This window comes from Lathyrus oleraceus, chromosome 6, assembly GCF_024323335.1.
Source record: "Lathyrus oleraceus cultivar Zhongwan6 chromosome 6, CAAS_Psat_ZW6_1.0, whole genome shotgun sequence".
NCBI lineage: Eukaryota > Viridiplantae > Streptophyta > Magnoliopsida > Fabales > Fabaceae > Lathyrus > Lathyrus oleraceus.
In genome coordinates this window covers 73,008,350-73,028,386 of record NC_066584.1, presented here as the reverse complement: position 1 = coordinate 73,028,386, position 20,037 = coordinate 73,008,350, and the positions used below count along the sequence as shown (strand labels likewise).

Sequence of the window (20,037 nt, the reverse complement as noted above, 5' to 3'; positions counted from 1 at the left end):
GCTAACATAAACGCGTCTCGGAGGAGAGGCCTCGGCTGAGTCCTCGGGAAATGGTCACCAGAGTCGACGATTTCTAAAGGAACATCCGTCGTTATGGAACACCCATAGGACATAATATATCCAAAAGAAACCTCGTCTGGATGTGGGTCTCATGAACGACTTCACGTAGCAACATGCCATGCAAGCCTCATGACTATCCACTCTAAAACCTGTGTGTACTCTTAAGCCTGGGTAGTGGGCTTATCTCTCATAAAACATCTCACCCCAATAAACAACCAACCCACAGAACCCACAGATACAGCAAACATATGTACATGAATGCAATAAGGTAAAGTAGGTAAATAAATAACTGTACAAAAGAATAAACACCCAACAAACAAGAAACCTACAAAAGCTATGAGGGACTCGCTTAGGGAAACCGGGTCCCCAACAGAGTCGCCAGCTGTTGCAACCTAAAAAAGAAATGATGCGAAAAAACAACCGGCGAAAGAAAAGAAACACAGAAGAGTCGCCACCGTTCGTTATTTATCCCAAAGGAGGGAAAGGAAACGATCAAAGAAAACCTGAAGAGAAAAGGAAAGGAAAAGATAAGGTCTCGCAACCAAATCTTGGGTTCGGGAGTCGATTATGTGAAGGGAATGTATTAGCACCCCTACGCATCTGTAGCACTCTACGGGATCCACTCTTGTTGTTCTTGTCTAAAGGGTGTGTGTTTATCAAAGGTACTATTTACTAAAAGAGGGTCAAAATAAAATGACTTGCACGGATATCGCATCCACTACACACTACGCCAAAAATGACTTTTAACAGCGCATCTTAGACAGCGCTTTTAAAAGAAAGCGCTGTCTAAGGTTAAAATTAAAATAAAACACGGAAAATGTTCCAAAAAAATAATGAAAGCGCTTTTAAATATAGACCTTAGTCAGCGCTTTTGATAAAGCGCTGTCTAAAGTCTTTAAATTAAAAAAAAAATTAAAACCAAAAGCGCTGTCTAAGGGGGGGTTTAGAAAGCGCTTTTGGAAAGCGCTGTCTAAGGCATACCTTAGAAAGCGCTTTCCACAAAAGCGCTGTCTAAGGTCTAATTAAAATAAAATTTCAGACTCCATTTCAATTTTCGTTCTCTGTTCTTTTGTTTTCCCTCCTGCGAACGTTGAAACCCTATCAGCGAAAACCATAACAGCGAACACGAATACACTTCCATTTTTCGGTTTCAATCATTGAACGTGTTTGAAGAATCGTACGTGTCTCGACATTTGGGTGTTGACTTCGTTTTTCGTTTCTACTGTTCTTCATTTCTTGCGGTATGTTCTTCAATATTTCTTCATTTCTTCGTTTCTACTGTATAATCTTGTTGAGAATGTTGATTTTTTTTACCATAAATTGTTGATTTCTTGCGGTATAATCTTCGGTTCTTCAATTTATTTACCATAAATTGTTTTAATTTTTTTTCAAAATCCGAACCCAATTTAGATAAATAAATGGAGATTAGATAAATTTAAAAGCTAATTCCGATTCACTTCGTCGTCGCAACCCAATTTTCCACCGTCTCTGCTAACAATGGACGGCGAAGAAGAAGATGAACAAGTGATAGCTGAAGAAGTTGAAGCCATGAAATCCGTTTATGAAAACGATTGTACCATTCTCAATTCCATTCCTCCTCACTTCCATTTATCCCTCAAACCCAGAACTGCTGATGTTTCTTCTCACCAGGTTCCCAATTTTTCTTCAAACCCCTAATTTCATTTTTTTTTAACTTTTCATAATTCTAATTCAATTATTCATTAATTAATCCCCATTTTTTAAAATAAATTTCTTTGCAGTTTGTAGAAATTGTTCTTGAGGTACATGCAACTCCACAGGTATGTTTCAGTAGATTAAGGTTATTATACTATGATTGTTGAATTCAATTATCTGTTTATAAATCAGTAGAAGCAACAAAAGCTTATGTGTTTTTTTTAGTATCCAAAAGAACCTCCTTCTGTTGCTATTGTGGATTGCAAGGGTTTGGATCAACATAGACAAAAGCATTTATTGAATCATATTCAAACTAAAGCCAACGAGCTTTCCCCTGGATTAATGCTCGTAGCTCTTTGTGAGGTAATCAATCAACTTATTGTTTTATTTATGATGGAGGTGCATTTTTTTTATAGAATAGTATTATTCATAATTTTACTTCATATCTCTATGTTACTGTTTGTAGATAATCTTATATTCTATACTCAGGATTAGAGTCTGTTTGGATTGACGTATCTGAGTTTATTAGGTAAATTTATGGTTACTTTAGGAATTTATAAAAAACTTAAATGAAGAATATCAACCATTGAAAACTGCTTAATCTTGTGAGACTGCAGACTCATTTATTTATGGTCACTTTGTGCATCTTCCTGCTTTTATGTTTCTGTTGTGATACGTAATCTTTTGCTGTATAGTTTTGACTAAAACTTTGGATAGGGATTGAAGTCGTGGAACCTGAAAAATGAATATAGCTCGTCAAATAATGTTTTTTTGTGCAATAATGATTGATAATTGGTTATTGGAATGTATTTGAAGGAAGCTGTAGAGAAACTCTCAGATATGAATCATCCTGATGGTGATTGTCCATTGTGCTTATTCCCATTGGTGACAGAAGAACACCAAAGTGAAACCTTGCCTTTTATGAAGTTAATGTCTTGCTTTCACTGTTTTCACAGGTAGGGTGCCTATTGATTTTATCCTTCTATTCTATTTTCATTATGTTAGATTTTTTTACGACCTTTGTGTCGTTAATTTTTTCTTGGTTTAACATTACATTTTCAATATCTAATTTTCCCTTCCAATTTCTGTTTATAATTGGCAGTGAATGTATCATTAGATGGTGGAATTGGCTTGAGAGTTCTAAACAAACAGGGTCTTCCAAATCAGATAATGCAACGGCTCGTCGTAACAGGGGTATGTGTAATTGTAAAGTTGCATTTGACGATAGACATGTATAAATATAGTTTTCTTCAGTGTGAAATCATTCACTTTTATAAAGTATAAAAGCTTGAAGGACTAATAATCTAATATTCCTTACTGTAAATCCTCTTAAGACATGGTTGGCTCCTAAATAAATTCCAAAATTTTCAAATTTAGTTTGAGTTTTATGATTTAGTTGAAATGTAAGACCAGTATAAAATATTTTCAACTTGTGGTTGTTTCTCAATATCTGTAGAAATTATTGCTTTGGAAGAGAATTGTCATTGATAGATTAAACCAAATAACACTGCTATTCTTATGATTGTTTATTTGAAGTGTACTTGAGCCAAAGAACAACTTGTGGTTTTTTTTTTAATGTTGGTTAAAGTTTGAATATTTACATGTATGATAATTAAATTGTAAGTAACTTGTTGATGCTTAAATATATACGCATTAATGGACAACTTCTTTTGCATATTTAACAATTGCTTATCGCAGAATTTTCAATTTCACACAACTTTGTTTCTGCTCCTTGCCCATTTCATGATATATATACCGTTCGGTATCTAAATGTCAACTTTGTTTATTGTATATATTTCCAAATTCCTTTTTTACGTTTATAACACGAGAGTTACCGCTGGAACGTAGTAAAAGCACGTATTGTGCTTCAAATTAGAAATTAAAATAGCTGACTTTTTTCTATCTTAACTAGCTGTAGTGTTGGCTGGCGGTGGTCACTCTGCTAATGGTGCTGTGGCCCAAGGCTCCCAATCTGAAGGGGATTCTAACAACACAACTGTGAGTCTGCTTTTGTAGTTCTCGGTATCTTCATATCTACATTTTTTGATATCTCAGTAATGAAAATCTGTTGCAGATATTTGTTGGAGGGCTTGATTCTGAAATCAGCAATGAGGATCTCAGACAACCGTTTTTGCAATATGGCGATGTTGTCTCCGTGAAAATTCCAATCGGTAAAGGATGTGGCTTTGTTCAACTTGCTGACAGGTAACACTTGTGGCATTGCCAATATCATCAGTAGTGTCTTATTTTCGCCTCGCTTGCTATATACGCCACGTTTTAATGCCTTCTGCTCTTTCTGTAACAGAAAGAATGCTGAGGAAGCTATTCAGGGATTGAATGGAACAGTGATCGGGAAGCAGACCGTGCGTCTTTCTTGGGGTCGCAGTCCGGGAAATAAGCATGTGAGTTATATTTTCTTCTTCTACGAACTCAATTTATTCGTAATCGGCCTTTTTTATTATAAGCATTACAGGCATGATCAATGCATCTATGTATTCCGCCGTTACTGATAGTTTGTTATTTATTTTCTATTATGAATTGAAATAGTTCTCTAATTTAATTTGTTGGAATCTGACAGTGGAGGAATAATGATTCGAATGGAAACCATTATGGCGGGCAAGGTTACGGTGGTCACGGATACGGAGGCCATGGATATGCTGCTAGACAGAATCAGGATATAGCGATGCAACAACCTGCAGCTGCAATTCAAGGGGCTTCGTAACGGCCATAGCGCGTTGCGTCGCGGCTGGTATTGAAATAGGATGAACTTTATTGCTCTGATAAGTGAACTGTAGTGTTATTTTTGAATTTGTAGCTGGGTTGGATATGTAAATGTTGATATATTGTCAGCTGTATTTGTCGTCACCATACTATCATGATAAAGCTCAATGTTTGTTCATAAATTTGTGTAATTAATGTGTACATTTGTAGTATATGTTATGACTTGTAAATGTGTACATAAATTTGTATATATTTTGATACATTTAAGGCAAAATTGGTTTGAATTGGTATATATATATATATTTGTTAGCCAAAAATTGGTAGAAAAAAGGCCAAAATGGCATATATAAAATGTGATAATTGTCGTCAAAATCTGGTTGAAAACAGGTAGAAATTCTGGTTTATAAACCTGGAAAAAATGTGGTTTAAAACAAAAGCTTCAAAAATTTTCGTATACCTTAGACAGCGCTTTTGTAAAAAGCGCTGTCTAAGGGGGGGATTAGAAAGCGCTTTAGGCAAAAGCGTTGTCTAAGGGGGGGGCTTAGACAGCGCTTTTTGAAAAGCGCTGTCTAAGGTATACCTAAAAAAATTAAAATAGGAGGGTCTTAGAAAGCGCTTTTGGCCAAAGCGCTGTCTAAGGGGGTGGGGCTTAGACAGCGCTTTTCAAAAGCGCTGTCTAAGGTATACCTAAAAAATTTAAAATAAGAGGGTCTTATAAAGCGCTTTTGGCCAAAGCGCTGTCTAAGGGGGGGGGGGGGCTTAGACAGCGCTTTTAAGATTTAAAAAAGCGCTGTCTAAACCTTTAGCAGCGGAGGTTTAGACAGCACTTTAAAGCGCTGTCTAAGGCTAAAAAAAGCGTTGTCTAAGGTCTTGTTTGTTGTAGTGACATACGTATCTCATCTGAATATGAGAATCAGAGTCTTCGTAGCTCGGCTACCTATGTGTTAAAGAGAAGTGTGCTTGCTAAGACATCGCGTCTTATGCCTACGTATCTCATCTAAAATGAGAATCAGAACAAAACATAGTTCAGCTAACTACGGGAACAAAGGTCTCGATTGCAACTAGGGCAAGAGAAAAGGAATGTCTCGATCGCAACGAGGGCGAGAGAAAAGAATCGCAGCGAGGGCGAAAGCAAACAAGGATTAGTTGTTAGTCGTTAGTCAAACTCGGCAAGACATCGCGTCTCGTGCCTACGTATCTCATTTGAACATGAGAATCAGAGTTGTCGTAGTTCGACTACCTAGGGGTTAAAGATTGCCATCTGAACATGGACTTATAAAAGAGGACACCGGTAGTGTCAAAAGAGAATGGGCAATGTGTTCACGTCCTAGCAGTAGGTGTCGCAGCTCGCTGAATCGAGTCTTAGGCAGTTACCTCTTTGCAATAGAACGGATTGACATGCCACAAGATCGGAGACGCACGGAAGGTCTAAAAGTGGGGAAGCGCTGCCCTAGAGTTATCATCCAATGTGAACCTATGTGTTAGGATTTACAAATGGGAACATCTACCTAATGTTAGCATGCAAAGAATAAGGGAATTCTACCTATGTTATCATACAAAGAATAAGGGAATTCTACCTATGTTATCATACAAAGGGTTCTACCTAATGGGTACTACCTAAACGGAATAAGAGTCGACGGATGGAGCAAGGAGAGGAACCACAGATAAGGGTAGATGGCGATGTCAGAAGCAATCGACTTACAGGTAGATGGCGATGCATGAAGCAATCGACTTACAAGAGAAATGTCGATGCATGAAGCAATCGACTTACAAAAGGATGGATGAATGCGTGCTGGTTCTGTTAAGTTTTGAAAATGAGTACTCGACGTTGGATTGAGCTTTTGATCTTGTTTTGAAATGGTTATCGGATGTTCATTTTAATTCTTGTATTAACAGATGAATAAAGAATGAAAGAATAAATATTATACACTTCATGGGAGAGGGGTACATTTGTTATGAATGGGGATTGTTCATGGCAATCAAACAATAAAAATACATGCCTCATACATCATACAAGTAGGCAACAAATATTAATCAAACAGATAAGATAAGCAAACATGTATATAATCAAATCAAATGAATCAAAGAATGATATAAGGGAGCATTAAACAATGCATGAGAAGTATAAACATGTTAAACAATCAAACAATAGAAGCATGGATGAAAGAAACAAGTATAAAAGATGACAAATGAGTCAGACAGATGAAACTATGCACACAAAGGATCACTGGATAATTTAATCGGGAAATGATGCAAAGATCAAATAAAATCAAGATGAAAGGCCTCTAATACATGGCATATGAGATGAACAAGGGAGGATCAAAAGATCTCTTCAATTGCCATAAGCAATCCCTACGTCAAACATCAATCATAGAAAAGTCAACTGAAAAGTCAAGTCAACTTAAAAAAATATGAAATAAATAGTAAACTAATCAATAAAATTATGAAAAATTAAAATAACTAAGGTGGGGTCAGGACATCATCATCCCCCCAAAAGATTTCAAAAATAATGAAAATTAGTGTCTAAATTAATTGAAATAAAACAGAAGTCAAATGAAAAGTCAACCAAACAAACTAGGTAAAAAATAAATCCAAAATAAATTAAAAATGGGAAATAAAATTCCAAGAAAAGGTCAGGTTGACCATGCGACATTGGTCAACCCTCATCCCAAAAATCAGAACCTAAAAATAATTCTAAGTCATGAAAATAAAATCAAGAAATAAATGTGTATTAAAATGATCCACTTGAAATAAATAATTGAAATAAAATATTAACATTAAATAAATATGAAAATAAAAATTAAATAAAATTAAATAAAACATTAAGAAATGTGGAAAATATTTTTTGGCATTTTTATGAATAAAGAAAATATTTTTAAATGATTAAAATGAAAACAGAAATTAAAAATAAGAATTAAGAAAAGAAAAGAAAATGAATTAAAGGATCATGGGCCATGAATGGAGGGTGGGAACAGCAATTGGCGCTGAGGCCCGGTCCAATATGATTCAGCGCGTGACAAGAAAAATAAAATGTACATTTTAAAAAATCATGTCACATGCATATCCACCGGTCAAGCCTCATTAAAGCGTTACAGGACAAAAAGCAATCAGCGGCCAAGATCATGAGGTGAGCGCGTAATCTAATGGTTTTCATGAAGCCACATATCGTCTTCTTCAGGAGCAATAACTAAAGCCATGCAGCAGCTAGGGCACGCGAAAAAAACCGTGTGTCTTGCTCAATCTTCCAACTAAAAATTCTCATGCTAGAGTGTACCAAACGACATGGTATAAAAAGCAAAGTTCAAGTATGCAATGAGTAGAACATCATGGTATTTTATTTTAGTAAAAATAATGGCCTTAGCATGAAGAAAGGTGGACAGCAAGATGGCCATATGCACACGGATACAACAGAAAATAACAACATAAACTCAAGCTCAATAACAATGCCTCATGGTGAGGGCTTCATAGACAAGCATGGCATATTGTTAACATGGGAAACAACACGAGGATGGACATGGCAATGACATGAAAAAAATAGTGATAAGCATAGCATAATGGTGAGCATAAGAAGTTATTCACGTCCATGGAAGAAAGAGTAAAAAGCTTACCTAGTGGAAATCAGTCCACTGCTTCTTGGTGATGGAGGAATGGAAGAAGAAAGGTGTTGTTTCAATGCTTCAACTTTGAGAACTTTGAAAATGGAAATGGAATGCAAACAACCTTGTCCACTTTCCTTTGCTCTTTGCTCGAAAATACCAGCCACCCTCTTCAGATTAGGGTTTCAAGCTCTTAAGTATGTAGGTCTAAAGTGTCTAATGGGCTTGCAAATGTTTGGTTTTGGTTATGTGCACTATGATACAAAAGGTGAGGTGGTGAAAGTAAGCTCTAATTTTGGCAAAACTTAAGTGAGTGGACAAGAGAGCACATGGCTAAATGAGGAAAAGAAATGCATGTGCTGGTTTTATGGTCTGGCTGCAGCATAGCATGGCTTGGAAATAAGTTCAAGATGGTGACTTTATGACTATATATCTTGATGAATACATGACCAAATGGTAAGGCAATGCAAACAGTAGGAAGAGTTCATGGAGCTTAACATCTTTCATGTTGAACACAATTTGAAATTATGAGTGGAAAGAGGTGAAAAATCGCCATAAAATCGTGTCTCACCATCTGCAAAATGGCTGGGCCAGTTTGGCCTAAATGCTGCCTAGAAATTCAGTTCATGATGCCAACTTTAGATGAGTGCGTCTCCCAAACCAATGATCCAAATGGGATGATTCCAAAAGGATGTGAAAGAGGACATGGCAAGGTGTAATTGTTGTGAAGAAAGTAGTCTCAAATAGTGCCTTGAAGTTCAAGAAATCTGGCCAAGAAGTCTTGATAAATTTTGAAGATTTTGGACTTAGAAAATTTTCTAAGTGTTCTAAAATAATGTCTCACTTTGACCAAGTATAACTTTCTCAATTTTAATCCAAATGGAGCAAACTTTATATCTCTAGAAATATTGGAACAAGGGGAACAACTTTCATGTTGGAGAAATTTTCAAATGGAGCTTGCATCTTGATGGAAAATGGGCTTAAAGTGAGTGCAACAATCATGAAAACTTGCCCTAAATGGAAAGTCAACCATTTCCAAATTAAGTAACCTTTTCAATTCCTGATTAAATGATGAATCCATGATCCAACCTTGGTCAAATTTCTCATGTAGGCTCCCTTAGGCATGGATTTTGAGATTCCACCCTCAAAATGTCAGGAGTTGACTTTTCTGGCCCCACAGTTGACTTTTCCCAAACTGTCTGATTCCCGATTCCATTGATTAATTGAAGCACTTCTAGCTCAAATAAAGAGCTGATTTTTTGTATGTAGACCCTTGTGGACATATGGAGGGCCATGGAAAAGAGTTTCACCCAAGGAATCAGAAATAAACTAATTTTATACCAAACCCTAGTTTTAGGGCAAAATGATCGGGAATTGATTGCACTGATTGCCAATGGATCTTTCTGAGATAGTTGTGAATCTTCTTAGGCCAAGATGCCTCTCCAATCATGACATGGATGAGCCCCCTCTAATTCCAACCAAACATTTCCTGTTGCAGGTAGCCATGAAACCTTAATCTCCTGATTAAATCCAAATGCACACTCTGGGAGCTCTGAATCTTCCACTGATGAACTGAGGACCATAATAAGACATATGGAACCCCTTGAGACCCTTGAGACTTGTATACATAGAAAATGAAGTCCAATTCTCAATCTTGCTCTGTGTGGGCTCCTTTCGTTAAGGAGTGATCAATCAAACCCTGATTTCCATGTCACTAATGCAGTATGCAATGAGTATGACCTAGTATGATGCCAATGAAATGTACAACAAAATCCCATGCTTCCATGAAAAAGTGAAGGGTATATTTTGGGGTATTACAGCAATTATTCAATTTAAAAAAATACTAAAAATAATACATTAAATTAAATATGGTTGGTCAATTTCCTAAAACCTCATCAAAACACCAAAGAAATGGCCATGAGATTTATCATAGGTCGAACAAGGTCAAAGGACCTTGGAGAGAAAATTTCAGAATTTTTGGAAACTTAAAAGTATTTTTAAACAATTAAAAATAATCACAAAATCAATAAAATTATAAAAAATATTAATAATGATCCAAAAAATCATTTTAATTCAAAAATGAAAGAGGATTTTATATAAATGTTTTTGGTGAAACTCTCATATTTTTTGGATCAATATTAAAATTAATATGAACTAATGAAAATCAAAGGAATAAAATGAAAATCAGAAAATACAAAAAAACATGGACCACTTGATCTCCCTCATTAATTGAGGTGGCAAATCAAGTGGACACAAACACGCGTTCCATGATGGAACTTAGTCAACGCGCCACACAACTGGTCATCCAAACCAACGCTTGTGATTAAAACATTTTAAACTAGATCAATGGTTCAGGACCACGCCACCTCATTTCCGGAGCAAAATGTCAGTCGTCTTCTCAGGCGACCTTGGCCGGACTGGTCCAATCATTACCATGACATAAATGAAAAAGGAGGACATGATCTGAAAGAAAAAATGGCGTAGAGCACGAGTCTGACCTCAATTTTAACTAACTTCAAATACATAGAAAGATATGAGGAGTTGAATTTTGAGGTGTGTCAACTGAGTTGCTTCGATTTGACCTCAAAGCAACTCAATCTTCTTGCCTACATTGGTAGGACTTCAGATAACCAAAGATGCAAGAGAATTGATGAGAATTGAGTGAGAATCGAAGAAAAGAAAAAATCTGGAAAATACCTTCAATGTTATGAAAAGCTTGATCTCTCTTGCTTCATTTCTTGTTTGATCTTGCTCCAATATCTTGCAGGAATGGATTAGGAATGGTAAAAAGATTTGGATCTTGGAGTCTTTGAATCTCCAAACAGTGAGATTCAAACTCAATTTTCAAGTGAAAATTATCAGGTTTTCCTTTGAATTGTGAGGGTTTGAAGAGTGGAGGCAAAGCTGGCACGCAAGGATCTCTTGAAATGAGCTCATAGGGTCTCTATTTATAGCAAATTCAAGTGTTATTTGTACACTTGCAATTTCTTCCAAATTTGGCAATGTCATGTTCAAGCTTGCATGGGCGTGTACAGGCCCATGAAGCAATGCACTAGGGTCCAAAACCAACTGAAATGAGGTCTGAATCAAGCTTGATTGGCAAGGCAATGTGAAATGATCATTTAAAGTTTTGATTTTGCCAATTGATGCAGGCCTGTTAACACCATGCGCAACCCTAGCAAACTTGATCCAAAATGAATGAATTAGGACTCTTTGGAAGCTTGGATCAATATGAACAACTATTATGTTGAACACTTTTCCATTTGACACTTGTATCATGGTGAATTCTGAGGTGGAAGTCTGGAAATTTCAACATGTTGGAAAATTTTCTAAGTGTCAAGTCATATACTTCAATGTTCCACCTTACTACACTTTTTATGTGAGCTCAAAATGAGAAAAGTGCCTTCATCAAAGTTGTATCTCTTTCAAAGACCTTAAAAATGGTCACCAATTTGACATCATTTAGATTTAGAATGAAAGAGTTATGCATTTTTGAAGTTGAGGAAAATCACTTGTTCAATGGTATTGGTCCAAAATGACCTATAATGTATCCTCATATCACATGCTCATAAAAGTTGATTTAGCTCTCACTTAAAACATCAAAGTTTAAGTATACATCTTGAGTTTGATTGTGCAACTTGAAAAGCTTTCATATCATAAGAATTGAGCAAGTTATGGCCTTGGGAAGTTGACTTTCAAATTAGGGTTTAGACAAAATGACCTATAATGTTTCAACATGGAAAATAAATTTTCAAGCAAAATTAGCTCTAGACCTCAACATGAAAGTTGTTTGGAATGTTATTTAGAGTAACTTTTCTCTTGGAATCATTTTTATATAATGAAAATTGTAGGAGATAGGGTCTATGGAGACCCAGTTTTGATCAGATGAATCCATCTGGCCAACCACCCTCAACCAACTTGCTAACTTGCAATTCTCTTGACTTTTTAGGCTCATGGTATATCGTATATGCATAAGATGATTAATTTTGAAATGCCCCTTAGGAAATTTGATCAATTGATGAGGAAGCTTGTTGAAGAAGTTACTCAAGATACCCAGACAAACTAGGGTTTCCAAGGAAAACCAACTCCAAATTCATGAAGAAATATTGATCAAAATAACATGCAAAGATCATTGGTTCTCATATATGATGCTTAGAGCATTTGTGGATCATTCCTTGGTTGACCTCTTGGCAATGAGGGTCTCAAACCTTAGATTTGAAATTGATAGATCAATGGTGATCATGCCTTTCCTACAAAAGAGTTAGGCAAATAACAAAGACATAGTTTTGGTATTTTGGTTAGTGAAATGATAATATACAAGTATGATACAATCACATGGTTCTTAGTGATCTCTCCCAAAACAAACCCAATGAAAGAGGGGTAAGGAGGATGCCAAGGTATGATCCCAATGCTAATGCATATGATGAGATTGCATGAGGGATCTCAGGGTCAAAATATGGGTCTTACAACTGCCTCTATTTAAGGACATTCTAACTGAGGAGACGAAGGTTAAGATCTTCATATCGACTCAGTAGAATGGGCTTAAGTAACAACATATAGGAACAAATTTTGGTCCCTAAGAGACCTCATGATGCATATGATATGAATGTAAAAGCAAATTCTCTGTGGGGAAATGTTGCCACAAAGGAAAAGAAATGAGAGAGACCGAAGGTCCGTAGGAGCAAAATGCATTATGTAAGGAAAGCTCACTGGGGAGACAGAGACTCTGAGGGGATAAAAGGATTATGCGTAGGCTAGACTACGACTTAAAAACTGTTGGGGAACCAAAGGAATTCCAGCCGGGGAAACAAAACATCCTGCAGGGGAAACGAGTAGATCAGGATAAAACTGAAGTACTTGAATCATGCAGGAAAAGCAATTTCATTGAGGAAATATGCGCTCAACTCAACTAGGGAAGAAATAGACTTCAGCACAGGAGGAGCAGAAATTTATCATCCACTACCGGTCACTGGGTAAGGAGATAATAAAGATCTGACAGAGAGGACACCCGTAATCGGCTAAGATGAACATATCAAGGATGACTCGCTGGGAACCACCAGGAGGGAGTATTCATTATCGGTTACTAGGTAAGAATAGCCTTGCTGGGGGAAAATTCCAGAAATAGGATTTACAACTACCAATTACTAGATAGAAGACCAAAGATGAGAATATCCGTCACAGGTTAAGGTGAACATATCAAGGATAGACTCAAATGAAAGAAAATCCGTCATCGGTTAAGATGAACATATCAAGGATAGACTTTCCTGGGGATGCCAAGGAGGATATCCGTCATTGGTTAGGATGAACATATCAAGGATAAACCAACTGAACAAAAAGTAGGAATTACTTCTATCGAACGCTGGATAGAATACCATCAAAGAGAAAATCTGTCATCAGTTAGGATGAACATATCAAGGATAAACTCTGGGAGGAGACAAATATGAATTACGTCTATCAGTTACTAGATAGAATACCGAAGGAGAGAATATCCGTCACAGGTTAAAGTGAACATATCAAGGATAAACTCTGCAAGGGGAAAGAAAAGCAGGATTTACAACTACCGGTTACTGGGCAAAAGACTGCAAAGAGAAGGAAATCCGTCATCGGTTAGGATGAACATATCAAGGATTAACTCTCTAGGGAACAAAGTAGGTATTACAACTACCTTTTTACTGGGTAGAATACCAAAGATGACAGTATCCGTCAACAGTTAGGATGAACATATCAAGGAAAAACTCAAACAGGGGAAGAAAATATCCATCGTCAGTTAGGATGAACATATCAAGGATATACTTCCCGGGGAAACATAAAAATTGAATCTGCTAGGGACTCCACTAGGGAGAAAACAAGGGTACTTTTTCCGGTTATTGGGCAAGAAGTAACAAGCTGCAAACTGAGGAATATTACCAGTTACTGGGTAATAAACTCTCAGGGGACCCAAAGCATCTATCTAGGTAAGATCTAGAGAAAAGAGGTCAATCAAGACTCAACCCCATGAGGATATAGCTCAAGGGGAGTGGTTCCATCCAGATAATCAACTGGGGAGGAAACTGAAATAATAATCATCCACGAGGAAATAACTCAGTGGGGAAAGGAGAAAGGTTAAAGTCTTTCTGCTTAAGGGGATGACACTCTACAATTGAGGGAGGACACACATCAAACTTGTATGGGGACAAGGCACCTCCATAACAGAGAATAAGAATCACAAGAATGAGTCAAAAAAATTGATGATGCAACCATGAAAATATATGAGTGTATATGTATATGTATATGTATATGTATATGTATATGTATATATGATGATTATGCTGACAAAATGATAACAAAGGATACAAGGGTGTCGTAGAATTGAATCATCGATACAATTCTCAATCAATCCCAAAAAAGAGGGAAATAACAGCTGGAGAAAAGAGATCAACATCCCAAAGGCTCAAACCTAGCCGGGGAAAGAGGAGATCTGCTGAGGAAAATTGTTATCGATTCTGCGGGGAATTTTAGGTCAACACCATATCAAATGGGAGACAACCCTGCAGGGAAACAAACACAGATAGCTGCTCAGGAACCAGAAAGAAACTCTAACTTGGAGCAAATCTGATGGCGACTGATGAGGAAACCATCGTTCTACCGAAATCACACAAATTTCCGTAACAAAATATCCATACTCAACTGAGAATAATCATAAACTCGGTTGGGGAAGAAACACTCAGCAGGGGGATAATGAACCAACTCGGTTGGCTACCTTATTGGGGAATAGCGAACAATCAACCGTCTGGAGAAAATCAACAAACATCAACAGCTGAATAATGTTGTCGGGGATGAAAGAGAAATTGCGCATACTGCTTGGGGAGAACCAATACTGCTCCACATTTAAGGCTTACTGCTTTCAAACCATTGTTGATATTCCTTTTAAATGAAATCGATTATTTAAAATTACTGCTTTTATATGTTTAAGAAAACGTGTTTTGATTAAAACTTCAATTGTCAAAAATGATCATAATAAAATTTAAAACTATTTGGCTAAAATAAATAAGAGTAGAAACAATTGGAAAAAAGCTCAACTTTATTTAATAGAATGGTAGTCTGTAAATGACAAGACTCCATAGATCTTTACAAAGTTGAAAATGGTAATTTTCATGGAAAAGGGCTACATTGAATACAAATGACCACTAATCCTTCCACCCACTCTTGATATCCACTGTGCTCTTGGTCGCTACTGGGGATGATGGATCATCGTCGACCGTTGTGTTCAACAATATCTTCAAATCTGAAGATCAGTAGGATGCACCTACTTGCCATAATCCCTAATTTTTGCATAAATTTCCCCAAGATGGGGTACTCAATTTATCGGGATAATTCTTTTCTGTTTTATGCCTCTAACTTTTTCCTGGATCGCCCTTTCAGGTTTTCAATCCACCGAGACGCTCATTTTTGCCTAAACCGCCCTTTCGGGTTTTCAACTTAGCGAACTGTTCTTTTCTTTTTAGGCGAAGTATTTCTTGACTGCATCTGCGTTCACAGGATGAGTGAACTCTTCACCATACATAGTTGCAAAAATCAAAGCACCCCCTGAGAAGGCTCTCTTGACAACATATGGGCCTTCATAGTTAGGACAAACTTGGTTTGACACCATTCAGCCTCAGTCAACTTGGCTCCCATGAGCACACGCAATGAGGGGATCTCAACCTCTACAGGGAGTACTACTTCTATACCATATACCAGAGAGAAAGGGGTTACCCCTGTTGAAGTGCAGATGGATGTACGATAACCGTGCAACGGAAATGTGAGCATCTCATGCCAATCCTTATATCTTACAACCATCTTCTGAATAATCTTCTTGATGTTCTTGTTTGCAGCTTCAACAACCCCATTCATCTTGGGTCTGTAGGGAGAAGAATTATGATGTGCAATCTTGAAGTCTTTGCAAAGAGCTTCCACCATTTTGTTATTCAAGTTCGATCCATTATCAATAATGATCTTACTTGGCACACCATAACGACATATAATCTGATTCTTGATAAACCTAACAATAACTTGCTTGGTTACATTCACATACGATGTCGCTTCAACCCATTTTGTGGAGTAATCAATTGCCACTAAAATGAAACGATGTCCATTCGAAGCTTTGGGCTCAATCATGCCAATCATATCAATTCCCCACATGGAGAAGGGCCATGGGGAGGAAATGACATTCAATAGTGTCGGAGGAATATGAATCTTATCCGCATATATTTGACGTTTATGGCATTTCTTCACAAACTTGCAATAGTCAGATTCCATTGTCAGCCAATAGTAACCTGCTCGCAACATCTTCTTCACCATTGCATGTCCATTGGAATGAGTACCAAAGGAACCTTCATGGACTTCAGTCATCAATAGGTCTACTTTGTGTCTATCCACGCATCTGAGCAAAACCATATCGAAGTTTCTCTTATACAATACATCACCATTCAGGTAGAAATTGCCGGCTAATCTTCTCAAAATCTTCTTATCTTTCAAAGATGCCCCATATGGGTAAATCTAACTTTGGAGGAAACATTTGATGTCGCAATACCACGCCTTCTCATCTTTGACCTCTTCAACAGCAAACACATGAGCTGGCCTATCAAAGCGCATCACCGTGAAATTGGGAACCTCGTTCCAATACTTCACTACAATCATTGACGCCAATGTTGCAAGAGCATCTACCATCCGGTTTTCATCTCAAGGGATATGATGAAACTCAACCTTTGTAAAGAAAGTTGAAATCCTCCTCGCGTAATCCCTATATGGTATCAAACCGGGTTGATTTTTCTCCCATTCACCTTTGACTTGATTCACAACCAAAGCTGAATCTCCAAAGACATCTAAATGCTTGATTCTGAGATTAATGGCCTCCTTAAGCCCCATAATGCAAGCTTCATATTCTACCATATTGTTTGTACATTTAAAAGTCAATCTAGCTGTAAACGAAAAATGTGTGCCTTGAGGAGTAATAATCACTGCCCCAATGCCATTGCCATACTGATTAACAACTCCCTCAAATACCATGCCCCAACCGGAACCAGGCTCTGGCCCTTCTTCAAGCAATGGTTCATCACAATCCTTCATTTTCAAGTACAAGATCTCTTTGTTAGGAAAATCATACTGCACTGACTGGTAAACTTCAATTGGTTGGTGAGCCAAATGGTCAACCAAGACACTACCTTTGATTGCTTTCTGAGTCGGTATTCGATATCATACTCTGATAACAACATCTGCCAACGGGCAATCCTCCCAGTTAAAGCAGGATTCTCAAATATATACTTGATTGGATCCATTTTGGATATCAACCAAGTTGTATGATTCAACATATATTGACGCAGACGCTTAGCAACCCAAGCCAATGCACAACAAGTCTTCTTAAGCATAGAATGCTGAGTCTCACAATCGGTGAACTTCTTACTGAGGTAGTAAATTGCAAATTCTTTCTTTCCAGTCTCATCTTGCTGACCAAGAACACAACCCATACTCTCTTCAAGCACAGTCAAATACATGATCAATGGTTTTCCTTCAACAGGTGGAGACAGAATCGGAGGCTTAAGCAGATATTCCTTGATACTATCAAAACCTTTGTGGCAATCTTCGGTCCAATCACAAGACTGATCTTTTCGAAGAAGCTTGAATATAGGCATACATGTGGCAGTCATGTGTGAAATGAATCTTGAGATATAATTCAAGCGACCGAGAACACCTCTGACTTGCTTCTCAGTCTTGGGCGCAGACATCTCTTGTATTGCTTTGACCTTGGTGGGATCAACTTCAATACCCTTCTCGCTGATAATAAAGCCCAACAACTTACCAGAACGAACACCAAAAGTACACTTATTGGGATTCAAGCGGAGTTTATACTTCCTCAAATGCTGGAATAACTTCAACAAATGCTCAACATGTTCCTCTTCACTAATGGATTTAACAATCATATCATCAACATAAACTTCAATCTCTTTATGCATCATATCATGAAAAAGAGTAGTCATTGCTCTTTGGTACGTTGCACTAGCATTCTTCAAACCGAAAGGCATCACTCTATAACAAAATGTTCCCCAAGGTGTAATGAATGTGGTCTTCTCCATATCTTCGGGTGCCATCTTGATCTGATTATATCTGGAAAATCCGTCCATAAACGAAAAGACTTTGAATTTAGCACTATTGTCTACCAACATATAAATTTGTGGCAGAGGGAAATCATCTTTCAGGCTGGCTTTATTCAAATCTCTATAATCAACGCACATGCGGACTTTTCATCTTTCTTCGGAACAGGCACAATATTGGCCACCCATTGCGGATACTCAGCGGTCACAAGGAAAACGATATCAATTTGCTTCTGCACTTCTTCTTTGATCTTCACTGCCATATCAGGATGCGTTCTTCTCAACATCTGCTTGACTGGCGGGCATTCTGGCTTCAACGGCAATCTATGCTCCACTATCTCAGAATCTAAACCAGGCATGTCTTGATAAGACCAAGCAAACACATTTGAATACTCTCGGAGAAGATCAGTCAACCCCTTCTTAACATCTGGACATAGTTGAGCCCCAATCTTGACTTCCTTCACATCATCCTCGGAACCCAAGTTGACTAACTCAATCTGTCATTCGAATGGCTGAATGGCTTTTCCTTCATGCTCAAGGAGACGAGACAATTCATCACTTACTTCTTCATCACTTTCCTCCTCAGCCTCAAACGCAGGGAATTCAAAATTTGGAGAAGGAGAAGGATCATTGTATTCAATGGGGTTAGAAACCAACCTGCATAATAATTTGATATTTTGATTTTAGAGAGGTGAATTTGTGACCAAATATTATGCAGATGGACAATTATATTGTTTTATTTATGTTTTTTGTGATTACCATTTTCAGAATAAAGCAAAGAGTAAAAACAAAATATCATAGATGTGGATGAATAGAATTAAACTTTATTAATGATCAATTTGAAATGCCCAACAATGTTCACTTCTCCCTTAGGCATAGGGGAAGTATTTTTGAAAATAAATAAAAGCAATTACTTAGATTGATGCATAATAACATGAATATCAATAGCAGTCCAATTGTCGCAAGCCTTTCCATGCGTCACAAAATTGGTGCAGTCTTCCTCTTTCGTCATCCTCTTGCACCACAACTAAGTGTTGTTCATTGCCATGAATGAACCCTCCGCTACGGAAGCTGAGTTGCATATCTTCTGATCTAGTACCTGGCAACCCTTACTGAAAACCCATACCGTTTCTATTCTTATTGTCTGAGACCTCTACCACTCGTCCCCACTGATCAACAGTTCCTTCTTCAACAATCTTCCTTGCATCTTTCAATGAGGACATAGGCGCCCCAACTCTCTTCTCAGCAGCAATAAATAAGTCTTGGAACGGAGTTCCAACCTCATCCTCAGCTTCAACATAAGAGAAAGATGACAAATGGCTAACCAACAGTGCCTTCTCCCCACCAACAATGACAAGCTTGCCATTCTTCACAAATTTGAGCTTCTGATGCAACATGGAGGTAACAGCTCCTGCCTCGTGGATCCATGGTCTTTCCAACAGACAACTGTAGGTCAGGTGGATATCTATTACTTGAAAAGTTATTTGAAAATCACTCGGACCTATCTTCACCGGAAGGTCTACTTCACCTATCACTGTCTTGCACGAACCGTCAAAAGCTTTGACAATTACGCCACTATATCTCATAGGCGCTCCTTGGTATGACAACTTTGATAATGTTGGCTTTGGCAACATATTCAACGATGATCCGGTGTCAACAAGCACATTGGATAAAGCGTCATCTTTGCAATTCATTGAGATATGCAAAGCCAAGTTATGATTCCTACCCTCCTCAGGGAGTTCTTCATCATAGAAACTGAGGTTGTTGCAGAAAGTGATGTTAGCTATAATATGATCGAACTGATCCACCATAACATCATGTTCCACAAACGCTTGTTCTAGAACTCTTTGCAGTGCTTCTCTATGCGTTTCGGAATT

The 20,037-nt window shown here is 37.6% G+C and overlaps 1 protein-coding gene and 1 long non-coding RNA gene across 2 annotated transcripts; both read left to right on the top strand.

Moving 5' to 3' along the window:
* Positions 1-1,504: 1,504 nt before the first annotated feature.
* Positions 1,505-2,980, top strand: LOC127094089 (uncharacterized). The gene is made up of 5 exons (XM_051032958.1): positions 1,505-1,710; positions 1,809-1,859; positions 1,960-2,097; positions 2,551-2,690; positions 2,837-2,980. The coding sequence occupies exons 1-5, from the start codon at positions 1,558-1,560 to the stop codon at positions 2,970-2,972; spliced, it is 618 nt and encodes a 205-aa protein (XP_050888915.1). The 5' UTR covers positions 1,505-1,557; the 3' UTR covers positions 2,973-2,980.
* A 597-nt stretch (positions 2,981-3,577) lies between these two features.
* Positions 3,578-4,551, top strand: LOC127096953 (uncharacterized). The gene is made up of 4 exons (XR_007792883.1): positions 3,578-3,732; positions 3,809-3,939; positions 4,040-4,136; positions 4,313-4,551. It is a non-coding gene; the product is annotated as an uncharacterized LOC127096953 (long non-coding RNA).
* The last annotated feature ends 15,486 nt before the right edge of the window (positions 4,552-20,037 follow it).

Bases quoted from the DNA above. Each gene is read 5' to 3' on its own strand.
- LOC127094089 (XM_051032958.1), top strand. From the start codon at position 1,558: ATGGACGGCGAAGAAGAAGATGAACAAGTGATAGCTGAAGAAGTTGAA. The intron at 1,860-1,959 runs GTATGTTTCAGT...TGTTTTTTTTAG, and splicing joins AGGTACATGCAACTCCACAG to TATCCAAAAGAACCTCCTTC. The intron at 2,098-2,550 runs GTAATCAATCAA...ATGTATTTGAAG, and splicing joins TGCTCGTAGCTCTTTGTGAG to GAAGCTGTAGAGAAACTCTC.